The sequence below is a fragment of the Myotis brandtii genome, unplaced genomic scaffold (genome assembly GCF_000412655.1).
Source record: "Myotis brandtii unplaced genomic scaffold, ASM41265v1 scaffold216, whole genome shotgun sequence".
NCBI classification, from domain to species: domain Eukaryota; kingdom Metazoa; phylum Chordata; class Mammalia; order Chiroptera; family Vespertilionidae; genus Myotis; species Myotis brandtii.
Window position 1 is genome coordinate 439,996 of NW_005358092.1, and position 13,339 is coordinate 453,334.

The 13,339-nt window shown below is 39.9% G+C and overlaps 2 protein-coding genes across 11 annotated transcripts in view; one reads left to right on the forward strand and one right to left on the reverse strand.

Annotated features, from left to right (window-relative positions):
* Positions 1-926, reverse strand: part of CDK8 (cyclin-dependent kinase 8) — a 200,181-nt gene extending 199,255 nt beyond the window's left edge. For all 4 annotated transcript variants that reach the window (XM_014539415.1, XM_005865906.2, XM_014539414.1 and 1 more), the window contains exon 1: positions 730-926. In XM_014539415.1, the coding sequence (XP_014394901.1) occupies positions 730-846 (117 nt within the window). In that variant the 5' untranslated portion in view covers positions 847-926. The remainder of the gene's footprint in view (positions 1-729) is intronic.
* Positions 701-11,356, forward strand: RNF6 (ring finger protein (C3H2C3 type) 6). Of its 7 annotated transcripts, XM_014539412.1 has the most exons (5): positions 990-1,317; positions 3,572-3,782; positions 5,368-5,463; positions 8,533-8,651; positions 9,298-9,447. In XM_014539412.1, exons 2-5 carry the CDS (start codon positions 3,590-3,592, stop codon positions 9,364-9,366), a joined length of 477 nt encoding a protein of 158 aa, XP_014394898.1. In that variant the 5' UTR covers positions 990-1,317; positions 3,572-3,589; the 3' UTR covers positions 9,367-9,447. The 7 variants fall into 7 exon arrangements, with proteins under 7 accessions (XP_014394894.1, XP_005865969.2, XP_014394892.1 ...); XM_014539408.1 differs by lacking the exon at positions 990-1,317 and adding an exon at positions 701-781 and having other exon boundaries at positions 8,533-11,356; XM_005865907.2 differs by having other exon boundaries at positions 932-996; positions 8,533-11,356.
* Positions 11,357-13,339: the final 1,983 nt, after the last annotated feature.

Below are 13,339 nucleotides of genomic sequence, written 5' to 3' on the forward strand. Positions count from 1 at the left end.
AATGATTAAATCTTGTGGATAGTAGGATGTCAGGAATGTAGTTTATAACGAGGCAGAGTCCTAGTTAAGGGCTTAACTAATGGCGAGTTTGTCTCATCTCAGAAATAGTATCAGAGACGTGAATGTGAGGGGTTTCAAAGTGCCTTCCTAGCGGTACAGTGAAGAAACACAAATATAAGCACTCCAGAATTGATTAGGCATTGTCATTTCCAGGTCCCAATGAGCAAGAGCCTGGCTGGTTAGCTACGGGACACCTCGACATTCGGTAGCCGGGAACAGACTGTTGGATCGCACTCTGTGGCCAGGCACGGCAAACAAGCGACGCCAAAGCTCAGCGCAGGTGCTGGTACTTCCCAAGGATGGAAAGCAGGCGGTGCTCCAGGGGCTATGCTATGAGCGCGGAGCGGCCGGGTGCTTGGCGCTGCAGTAAGGAGGCCCAGCGACGCCCGAGCGCGAGCGTGGAGGGCGGAACGCGGCAGGCGGGCCTCCGGGGTCCCGCCGGACCAGTTCTCAGTAGCACTCCCGAGCGTCTCCTCTCCACACAGGGGGTTAACCTGGCCGTGGGGAACAACGGCTGGGCCTGCAATTCCCCCTCCAAATCCTCCCTCCAGAAGAACCATCCCAAGCTGTAGCCCCGGCTTCAGTAGAGATTAGAGGGCGCAGCGGCCTCCCGGGGCAAGCCTCTACCGCCTCCCGGCCACAGCCTCCGGGACCCGAAAGGAAAAGCACCTGCCACGGACTTTCCTCCGGGCAGGGGCCGAACAGCCCAGCGGCTGGCGAGGTGAGCTCGGGAGAACGCGCGGGGATCCACCACGACTTCCGGGAGACGCTGCGAAAGCCGGCCATCCTGGACGGCCCTCGTCTCTTCTCCGATTGGTTAACTTCTCTCTGGCGGAGCTCCCCTAACTGGCGATTGGCTCAGATGCGCCGTCTGTCACTTGCCTCTCTGTGGGAGGCGAGGTCGCGAAGGGAAGCCTGACTCGAGGCTGGGAAGAGGTTGGTTGGACTCGAGCCCGGTCTGTTTATTGTGGCGGAGACCGAACCCGGCGCGAGCCCCCAGTTGCAACCGCCGGGGAAGGAACCAGTAGCCGTATGGAGGGCGGGGGTGGCAAGAAAGTGCAGGTTTAGAAGTAAGTTGGAGTCACCCAACCCTGGCAACGTCCGAATGGGAACGCGATAGGAAGGCCGGCCTTGGACGGGGGAGCTGTGATCCCAGGAGCAGTGGCAGTGTAGGAGGCCAGGCCTGGTTTCTGTGCTGAGAGACAAGGCCTTGGGGAGCTTTTCAGGATCGAATTATTCGGGGACCTAATTTTCTAGGTGAGCGTCTAACAAAATCCCCTGGAGATGTTGCTTTGGTTTTGCAGCAGGGTGGGGGACTACCAGCGGCCCCCAGCCTTCAAAGAGACGACTTGTTAAATAATATAACCATCTTTTGCTTCAGATGGGCAGCTTCAGAAACACAAAAACCATTGAAAGATGGATACCATTGCATATATTAAAAGCATGTTGAAAGGAAAGTAAGGTATTCATTTTGATGTAGTTATAATTAGACAAGAACAGTACCTGTGAGGAAAAGCTCTTAAGTTTTGAATACTATTAGGGTAGCTTGATTTTATGATAGGATTCAAATTCTTAAATTGTTTAATACAAAAATCATATTACTGCTGTACCTACCAAATATGCTCTTTACTAATGATGACCTAGTCCTATTATTCTGAAACTAAAAAGAAATCTTGAGTCTTTAGTCATGTTATTTTGCATTTGATTGGATCGTGCTACTAGATCTTTCCTTAAAAAGGATGTAATAATGACTAAAAAAATCCTTGAATTGTAATTTAATGTTAGAATATGCATGGAATTGGATTGTTGCTTACTCATACAATAGTTTAGACCTGTAGGCTGATTTCACTTTATATTTCAAGTAGTTTGCGCCCTAGACGCTTTGGCTCAGTGGGTAGAGCGTCAGCCTGAAACCCAAGTCCTGGGTCCAAGGTTCCATTCTGGTCAATGGGTCCTGCATGCTCCTCCCCGGCCTCTGCCCTGGTAGGGGCTTGGGCAGAACGCAACCAATCGATGTTTCTCACATCAGTATTTCTCTCTGTCTTTCCCTCTCTCTCGTACTCTCTCTAAAAATCAATGGAAAAATATCCTCGGGTGAGGATTAAAAATAAATAAATAAATAAAGTAGTTGGTTTATTAAACACTGAGAGTCACAACTGTTGCTTTACTGGCAACATAGTCATTTAATCGCCCAGCCTCTATTAAGTCATGTGTTATATATCACATACCAGAAATTGTTAAGGAATGGCTTATTTCATCCACCCACAGAAACACCCAAGTTAGCTCTTAAAGATTGACTTAGCCCTACCTTGGAGAATTCTGACCAAGGATTAGGGATACGATCTGGCCATCTGTATTTCTTAAAATTTTCTCCTGTGAGTTTGATGTGCACTCCTAGTTGATAACTGTTGCTTTCATGACTTACTAAATAGATTTGGTTAGCCCAGCTCGTGTTGCTCAGTGGTCCACCCATGAACCAAGAGGTCACTGGTTTGATTCCCAGTCAGGGCACTTGCCCAGGTTGTGGGCTCGATTCCCAGTGAGGGTTGTGCAGGAGGCAGCCAATCAATCAATGATTCTCATCATTGATATTACTCTCCACCCCCCTCTATAAAAATCAATAAAAACGTATTTTAAAAAAATTGATGTGTTTAATAAATTCTAAAATATTTATGAAACAAATAATTTCTTCCCTTGATATTCTAATAGTTTAAAATTAAGCTGCTCAGGAATGACATTTAAATATAATCCCAAAGATAGTGTTCGCCTAGGTAGCATCAGGACGTTTCAAAGGCACTTGAAACCTCTGGGACTAGACCATTCCAGGTTTAGAGATGAGGTTTGGGATAGGGAGACACAAAATGCTCTGAGACACTTTAACAAACCTCAGAGCCATGCATTGGGTATTTTTTTCCTGTTAGATTTAAGGAGACATCAACTCTAAGTCTATTCAATAGATACAGTCAGCTAAATTATTTTTACCTCAACAAAAGTATAATTGGGTCGGTGTGGGGGATGTAATATTACATTTATGAGCTTTATTTTGGGAAGAATACCCTTGCTCAAAATAAATGTAAATAATACCTTCCCAGTAGCCATTTGCTTATTAAATAAAGGATGTGTATGATTCACGCTTAAAATTTGCTAACATGAAGAACCCAGATATTTGAAACATTAATGAAGGAAGACTTTTAGACCAACTGTACTGGAGAGTCAAAGGGTAAAAAATGAGATAATCACTTTGGTATTCAGGTATGAGAAATGTGTGGTGAAACCAAAGCCACTCTGACTTAAATGATAGCTTTAGGCAAAGAAGTAGGTCCAATTGTGGTCTAGCTCCTACAAGCTGGTTTTGATTTTATATGGAAGTTCTTCATTGTAAGATTTGTTACGTGAAATCTTTGAGTAGGGAACAAAATTTTTAAATGAGTTTAAAAAACTAAGTTGAAAACATGAAGGCATGTGTAGTCTATGACTAATACCTTGAATTTTATATATATTGTTTCAACAGAAAGCCAGGAATCTCAGTATGAATCAGTCTAGATCTACATCAGATGATGGTGGCGAAGAAACCTCATTTCAAGACCATGATCATCCTGAAAATGAGAGAAGATGGCAGCAAGAGCGTCTCCACAGAGAGGAAGCTTATTATCAGTTTATTAGTGAACTCAGTGATGAAGATTACCGACTAATGAGAGACCATAATCTTTTAGGCACCCCGGGTAAGAAATGGGTAAAAGAGGAAACACCTTTTTCATCATCAAGGAAGAATTTTAAAATAAGGAGAGTTTTTTCCCCCTTTCTTCCTTCTCCCAAAATATTCTGTACTTTTTTTTATCCTTACTCAAGGATATGCTTATTGATTTTAGAGAGAGGGGAAGGGGAGAGAGAGAGAGAGAGAGAGAGAGAGAGAGAGAAAGAAACATCGATGTGAGAGAGAACATCAATTGGTTGCCTTCTATACATGCCCCAACTGGGTATGTGCCTTGACCAGGAATCGAACCCACAATCTTTGGGTATATAGGAGGACACTCCAAACAATTGAGCCCACTGGCCAGAGCAAGAGCTTTTTAATAGAACAAAATAGAAAATCATTGGCTTACTTGTGTATTTTATAAATAGGTAAGAATATTATAAATAGAGCACTGTTATACGAATGCCAAACTAACAGACAGGTTAATGTACATAATAGTGTCAAATATTTACATAGGTGGCCCTATTTCTCTTAAGTAATATTTGTACAAATAAAATTATTGTAGTTGGGTGTCCATCCCCTCTCCCCCCTGCTTATCCATGGTTTCTCTTTCCAAGGTTTCAGTTATCCAAGGTAAGAAATAAATTTCATGCCATTCTGAGTACCATTATGAAATCTTGTGCTGTCCTGCCCTGGATGTAAACCATCCCTTTGTCCATCATATCATCCTGCATACATTACCCACCCATTACTCACTTAGTAGCTGTCTCTGTTATTAGGTCAACCGTGGTGATACTGTGGTATTTATGTTCAAGTAACCCTTATTTTACTTAATGGCCTAAAGCCATTCAAATAACTTAATTATAGTATATTTTTATTGTATTATTATGATAGTTGTTGATATTTTGGTGTGCCTAATTTATAAATTAAACTTTATCATAGGTATGTATAGGAAAAAATATAGTATATATATAGTTTGATATTATGCATAGTTTCAGACATCCACTGGGGGTCTTGGAACTTATCCCCCATGGATAAGGGGGACTCCTGTAGTTAAAACCCAATTGTAACTTATTTGAAGTATTATAATTAATTTAACTGAATCAGTAACTACCAAAAAGTCCAATGTGCTCTATAAATTTTTTACAAATTTATTTTACAAATGAATTCATTGAAATTTGTATGCTTGTATATTATATATTTATATAGTGCACATTTGCATATTGTATATTGATGACCCATATAATGAACTATTGAGGTAAAGTTCAAGTAAATAAAGTTCAAGTAAAACACATCTATTAGATGAAATTTTCTCTATAAATACTCCCTTCTTAATTTCTTTTTAACTCTGACAAAAATTCATGGAATTATAGCTTAAGTGTATCAACAGAGGGTACTTTATTATTAAAATAAAATCTTAATTTTAATAAAATATTAATTAATAAAACACAACCTTGCACCATTTAAATATTTTTAACTGTCTTTAATGTATAGAACATGAAAACAATAAAATGTCTTCTACAGCTAAAGATTAGTCTTACCCTTCATGAGTTATAATAAAACTTTGTAATTTAAAGTTTTTCATTTCAGTGAACAGTTTTTCATTGTTTTAGGAGAAATAACATCAGAAGAACTACAGCAGCGGTTAGATGGAGTCAAGGAACAACTGGCATCTCAGCCTGACTTTAGAAACGGGACAAATACCAGAGGTACTGTGGACTCCTTTCCGTAAGGAACATGTCTGATTAGAGCAGGTGTAGAAATGAACTTAGTAGATCTTTTCTTTTTCTTTTTTTTTTTAAGTTGCTCCTTTTTTTAAAAAAAAAATATATATATTTTATTGATTTTTTACAGAGAGGAAAAGAGAGGGATAGAGAGTTAGAAACATCGATGAGAGAGAAACATCGACCAGCTGCCTCCTGCACACCCCCCACTGGGGATGTGCCCACAACCAAGGTACATGCCCTTGACTGGAATCGAACCCGGGACCCTTCAGTCCACAGGCCGATGCTCTATCCACTGAGCCAAACCAGTCAGGGCAACTTAGTAGATCTTGTAGAATATTTTTTTAATGTTTTCCAGTTTTGATGTACTACTCAGCATTTATATATTATATGCAAAGCAGTATAATTAAGCAATATAGGACAGGGATGTGTAATTAGGTAATATGGACAGGCAATATAAATACAGAGATGTCTTACACACAGATTGCCTTCAGGGAGCTCACATATATGAAATAGTATACAATTAAGTTAATTACCAGCATAGTTCTTTTTAATCTTAGAATGTACACACTACTTTCTTTAAAATAATATAGCTAAACCTAGCTTCTAAAAATTTATGTAGGGCAATACAGAATGACTGCATCAGGAAACCTGTTTTTCTTGTTTTGTTGTTTTTGTGTTTGCTTTGTCATTTTATTGAGCAAATACTAAGTCATAATATAAGAAGTTGTGATAAAAACAAAGTTCTTGTGAAAAGAATTCAAACTAAATAAGAAGTATATAAAGTTTAAAAGTAAAAAAGGGACAACTTTAATGTCCCTCTTACCAGGTCCACTTCCTTCCCCAGAGGTATTTATTACTAGTAGTTTCATGTGTAATGTAAGAGCGTTATATTATTTAGGGCAAAGATGATTAATAACCAAAAAATGCAATGGCTCAATAAAATAGAAGTTTATTTCTCTTTCATGTTAACAGGCCAGGGAAGGGAGGCAAACTTTGCTCCATAAATCCTCCTGGAACCCATCCAATCAGCAGTTTCTACAACTGTGTTGTCCACATGTGACTACTTAAGTTCAAATGAAATAAAAAAATGCATTGCCACAGTCATGTTAGCCACATTCAAGTACTTAATAGTCAATGTGCCTAGTGGCATCTGCATTGGACAGGGTAGATATAGGACCTCTCCACTATGACACAAAGCTTTATTGGGCACAGCTTCTCCAGGGTACTGTTTGCATGATCAAGCTAAATCACAGTTGTATCTAGGTTCCAGCTGGCATGAAGGAGATGCAGGCACCAGCCTGAAAGAGATATATCACTTCCACTCCCATCCCATTGATGAGAACTTAGTCATATAGCCACACCTAACTGCCAGGCAGTCCAACGTGACCATTACGCTGCATTTACAATGGAAGAAAGGTAGAATAGATTTTGTCAGATAAATAGTGAACTCTTGGACACACACCCTTATCACTACATTCTAGTAATTAAAGAAGGAAGTACCATTTAGGTAATGTTTATCTGCGTTTTACTATGTCTTTTTCCAAATTAAAATGGAAATTGGATATTAACCCTTTTTCTACTTTATGTTTAGATATGTAATTATACTACCATATTGGTACAACTGGTAATACTGGTCCTTTGTTTTAATTGAAAATGTACTTACCACGTATAAAATAGTTTATATCTTTAGAGTATGGCTAAAGTTGGTGTTTATTTTATGATACCAGCAGCTGATTAACAACCTTAAGTCAACATTTAAAAAAGGTTTTGCCCAGCCAGTTTGCCTCAGTGGTTGAGTGTCCACCCATAAACCAGGAGGTGACTAAGTGATTCCCGGTCAGGGCACATGCCTGGGTTTTGGACTCAATCCCCGTGTGCAGGAGGCAGCTGATCAGCTTTCTCTCATCATTGATGTTTCTATCTCTCTCTCCCTCTCCCTTAGTCTCTCTGAAATCAACAAAAACATATCTTTTTTTAAAAAAGCTTTTTATGAGAGATTGTGGTAATGAAACGAAAACCAAAGCAATCTCATTTAATAGCTGTTTTTGAGTAGAATAAACTTTAAGGTTAAAGTCTATGTAGTTAATGTGCATTAGTAGGCCTTTCATTCAGTTTTGCACTTTGTATAATCTACTGGTTAAATAAGGAAAATTGAAGCTATTACCACAGTAGTAGTATCAGATCAAAGCAGTCTATCAGGAACACATTTATTTCTAAAATTGATTCTTTCAATAAAATTAATTGTTAATCTGATTTGCATCAGATACTGTTATAGAGGTTGGAAATTTACCAGTGAATAAAATAAAGCCCTTAGTCTTCATGGAACTTACGTTCTAAATGAACAGAAAATGTATTTTGGGATATTATGTATAATGGCTAACATTTATTGAATGCTTTGTGAGTGCAGGTATTGTACTATTCATTTTATATACAATAGCTTATTTTATCCACTGTGACATTTATACTGCTAACTCTAATTTACAGATAAGGATCCAGCTATAGAGAACGTAACATCCTAAAATTTCCCAGTTTCACATAATATAGTTCTAACATTGTATTCAGAAAGCCAGATTTCTTTAGCTGTACATTTTTGGCAATTCCTGAGAAATAGGATAAAATTCCCAAGGTTAAAAAAATACCTAGTTGCAAAAATGTTAATTGAGTTACCCTTACCAGAAGGATTCCACAAATTTAGGATGAATTATGTATAAATTTTCCACAGTATATTGCTATATGAATAAAGCAGTCTAGATGTATAATTTTGGTATAGACATATTTCTCATTTGCCTTAATATTTTGCCAATAACAGGCATATAGAAAACAAGGATTTCCTCACAGCTTTGCATAAATAGTATTATACATAAATATATTTTAATATGCTTATAGTGTATATCTTTTACAAAGTTGTTTTTTTGCCAGTTTTTATTAAAATGCACAAATGTTCTTCAATATAATTTAATTTAATGAAAAGTTTATCTTACAAGCTTTCAATAAAAAATCTAAGGATAGATTTTAAGAATTGATCTTAAATTGATTTGACTTGCTTTCCAGACTCAGCAGTCCCTAGAGAAAGTTCAGATGAAGATTTTCTACTAGAATGGTTAAATACCTTTCGCCGCACAGGCAATGCAATTCGAAGTGGACAAAATGGGAATCAAACTTGGAGAGCTGTGAGTCGAACAAATCCAAATAGTGGAGAGTTTCGGTTTAGTCTGGAAATCCACATCAATCATGAGAATAGAGGATTTGAAACTCATGATGAAGATAATATAGGCATTCCACTTTCAGATATTAGCAGTGATCATACTACAGAGAGACAGCAAAGATCACCTAGTCCTGTGGCTAGGCGAACAAGAAGCCAAACTTCAGTGAATTTCAGTGGTAGTAGTTCCAACATTTCAAGGACTAGGCTTGACTCAAGAGGGCAGAATTCAGTAGAAAGATTTTTCTCAACCTCAGGAAGTTTAAGAAATGGAACTGGGAGAGCAGTTGGCATTCCTAGAACTAGTGCTCCACGTGCTAATTTCAGTAGTCACACAAACCAGTCAGGTGGTAGTGAACTTGGGCAAAGGGATGGGCAACGATTTGGAGCAGCACATGTTTGGGAAAATGGGGCTAGAACTAATGTGACAGTGAGGAATACAAACCAAAGATTAGAGCCAATAAGATTACGGTCTACTTTCAGTAGTCGAAGCCGTTCACCAATTCAGAGACAAAATGACACTGTTTATCATAATTCACAAAGAGAAGGTAGATCTTTACAACAAACCATTAGAAGGTCTGATAGGAGGAGAGGTATAACTCGTGTCTTTTTAGAACAAGATAGAGCACGCAGAGGAACAGCATATACCCCATTCTCTAACTCAAGACTCGTGTCAAGAATAACAGTAGAAGAAGGAGAAGAATCTAGCAGATCTTCAAGTGCTGCACGGCATCCAACAATCACATTGGACCTTCAAGTGAGAAGGATTCGTCCTGGAGAGAACAGAGATCGGGATAGTATTGCAAATAGAACTCGATCTCGAGTAGGGCTAGCAGAAAATACAGTCACTATTGAAAGCAATAGCGGGGGCTTTCGCCGAACTATTTCTCGTTTAGAGCGGTCAGGTATTCGAACCTATGTTAGTACCATAACAGTTCCTCTTCGTAGGGTATCTGAGAATGAGCTTGTTGAACCATCCTCATTGGCTCTTCGGTCAATTTTAAGGCAGATCATGACTGGATTTGGAGAACTGAGTTCTCTAATGGAGGCCGAATCTGAGTCAGAGATTCAGAGAAATGGTCAGCGTTTACCAGAGATGGATTCAGAACTGAGTAACCTAGTGAATGACATCAGTCAGCACCATGAAGGTTCCTCTCAGGACAGATGGGCCCAAGAAGACAACACTGAAATGAGTGGTGAAAATGAGACCACTCAGCCTCATATCCAAAACAGTGATAGTAGAAATAGTAGGCAGTTGCGGAATTCAAATAACTTAGTGGAAACTGGAACACTACCTATTCTTCGCCTTGCTCACTTCTTTTTACTAAATGAAAGTGATGATGATGATCGCATACGTGGCTTAACCAAAGAGCAGATTGACAATCTTTCTACCCGAAACTATGAGCATAACAGTATTGACAGTGAACTAGGTAAAATCTGTAGTGTTTGTATCAGTGACTATGTAACTGGAAACAAGCTCAGGCAATTACCTTGCATGCATGAATTTCACATCCATTGTATTGACCGATGGCTCTCAGAGAATTGCACTTGTCCCGTATGTCGGCATCCTGTCTTAGGGTCCAGTATAGCATAGAATGGATGAAGTGATGGATTTATTAAAGTACTGCATTTCAGTGGAGCTGAGTATTCACGCATTCTTTTGTTATTTGTGATGAACTATCCAGGATGAAAAGTAACATTATTATAGTTAAACTATTTTTGTGTGTTTTTTTAACTTGTTAAAAAGAGAACATTTATATAAAATTTAAAATGCAAATGTTAAATTATTCAAAAGTACAGAATAATTAATATTGCTAGAACCAAATAACCTTTACAATTATTTTATTTTGGTGATTTTGTCATGCTAAGCACTTTTGTATACACTGCACAGTTCAGTGGGTTAAAAATCAATCTTCTTTTTCTTAATTGTACAATAGACTTTACTTGAAACTTCAAATTCCATAGTCTTAGTACTGTGTCCAGACATTGGTGTCTAAATAAGCCTTTCATTACCTTTTTATTCTAAGGACAATATCTTCTCATGAAAAAATGTTTGGCTGAATGTTTGCTAAATGTTTTTAAGTTACTTAAAATGTTAAATTTAATATGCAGCATACCATATGTGTATATATAGCTATATAATTTTAAAGTTAAAATAGTCAGTCTAAATGATACCAGTGTGGTTGTTATTTAAGCTTTTCAGCTATTACTGCATATGGCACAATGTTTAATATTTACAAGATTGTCTCTGGGAGTGGATTAAGATATTTAAAAATAGATAATTTAATGAAGCGTCTCTGACAATCTGACTTCTTAGACAGCAAGCAATATATAATGCTGAACAAGTCTTTCTTTATTCAGAAATGGAACGTGGGCATTTTAGAACATATAGGTTATTGAACTTGAGTTCAGCCTTTTTGTGACTTTTTAGAAAGTGCAAAAATTCTTCGATTATAATAAGTAAGGTACACAATATGCATGGATTCTCAGATTTTATTTTAGAGTCTAAAGAATGTCTATAAAGAATCAAATGCATAGATAATATGTTAAGTTCACTTGGAAGCCAAAAACTGCAAGTAAAACAAAACGAAATACCCTTAAGAGAATGTAGAATTTATATAAACACAAAGTATGCCTTGAAGATCTATTTCTACCAATAAATATTAAAACAAAGCTGTGTGTGAACTGTCCTATTGTTCCACTGTAGTATATTCACTAAAAAAATATTTATTTTGTACCTACTAGGTGCCAGGCAATGTTAAGGTATTGAGAATTCAGCAGATGATTAAAAGACAAAGTCCCCATCTTCACAGGAAAGACATATTTGCTCTTAGAAATTGAAAATCAGTTGACAATGAATTATTGTTTTGATTTTCATGTTTGTTTGTAAATATATGGTACTAGAGGCCCAGTGCATGAAATTTGTGCACGGGGAGGGGGCAGTCCCTCAGCCCTGCCTGTGCCCTCTCAGTCCGGGAGCCCTCGGGGGATGTCCGAATGACGGCTTAGGCCCAGACGGAGCGGACCTAAGCCAGCAGTCGGACATCCTTAGTGCTGCCGTGGAGGTGGGAGAGGCTCCTGCCACCGCCACTGTGCTCGCCAGCCATGAGCCCGGCTTCTGGCTGAGCGGTGCTCCCCTTGTGGGAGCACACTGACTACCAGGGGACAGCTCCTGTGTTGAGCATCTGCCCCCTGGTGGTCAGTGCGCATCATAGCGACCGGTCATTCCGCCATTCGGTTGATTTGCATATTACCCTTTTATTATTATAGGATTGTTTCCTGTAGTGAACTGCTTGGGCAAAATCACAAGAACACATACCTGAAGACTAGATTCTGTAAGATTTTGCTATAGCTCAAGATTTAGTTTTCTTCATGATCAGTGATTATACAGGGGGAGCAAAAGTAGGTTTACAATCAGTGTGTGAAACACAAAATTCTTTTATTCATTTATTTATTTATTTATTTATTTATACATGTCTCTTGATGAATTTTAGTTCTGAATGGTAAGATCGTTTTTCATGTTTCAGGAAGACTGGTGTGGTACAGTGTTCAGAACACTGGACTGGAGAGAGATAGGAAGCAAAAAAAAACAATGAAGGAACTATTGTGATATTATCAGTTAACATCATCATCATCATCAGTTATCTAGAGTGATGACAATAAAACTGGAAAGAGAGAAGGATGTAAAAATATTGGGGGGAGGAAGGGGGGAAAGACATTTGGTTTCTAGTTCAATATGAAAATGTGGGCGAGTCATGTACTTATAAATGGAGAATCGCCTGAGTGAAGGAGGGTACAAGCTATGTTGGTTTAGACATTTATTTTAAACACTGGAGGCCTGGTGCACGACTTTGTGCACAGGTGGGGTCCAGCTGGCCTGCCCCAATTGGGGCCGATCGAGCCGGGCTGGCCAGGGGGAGGGGACACGGAAGGTTGGCCGGCTGGCCCTTCCCCTGATTGGGGTAGGGGGGCTGATTGGGGGTGTGGCCTGCTGGGGGGAGGGGCCGTGGGCAGTTGGCCAGCCAGCCCCACCCCCTGGTCGAACTCCCGGTCAAAAGGACAATTTACATATTAGCCTTTTATTATCCTATCTAATAAAGAGGGAATATGCTAATTGACCCTCATGCCATTGCAAAGATGGTGGTGCTCACAGCCAATAAGGAGGGAATATGCTAATTGACTGCCCCGCCCTCAAAGATGGTGGCGCCCACAGCCAATAAGGAGGGAATATGCTAATGACTACCACGCCCTCAAAGATGACGGCACCCACAGCCACAAGCAGCGGGGGAGGGCAGTTGTGGGTAATCAGGCCAGCAGGGGAGGGCAGTTGGGGGGGGACCGGGCTGGCAGGGGAGGGCAGTTGGGGGCGATCAGGCCAGCAGGGGAGCAGTTAGATGTCGATTGGGCCTGCAGGGGAGCAGTTAGGGGGTGATCAGGCTGGCAGGCAGAAGCGGTTAGGGGCAATCAGGCAGGCAGGCAGGCAGGCAGGCGAGTGGTTGGGAACCAGCAGTCCTGGATTGTGAGAGGGATGTCAGGTGTCCCTCAGCCTGGCCTGCATCTACTCCAATCTGGGAACCCTCGGGGGATGTCTGACTGCCAGTTTAAGCCTGATCGGGAGTGGGTGCAGGCTGGGCTGAGGGATACCCCCCTTCCCCC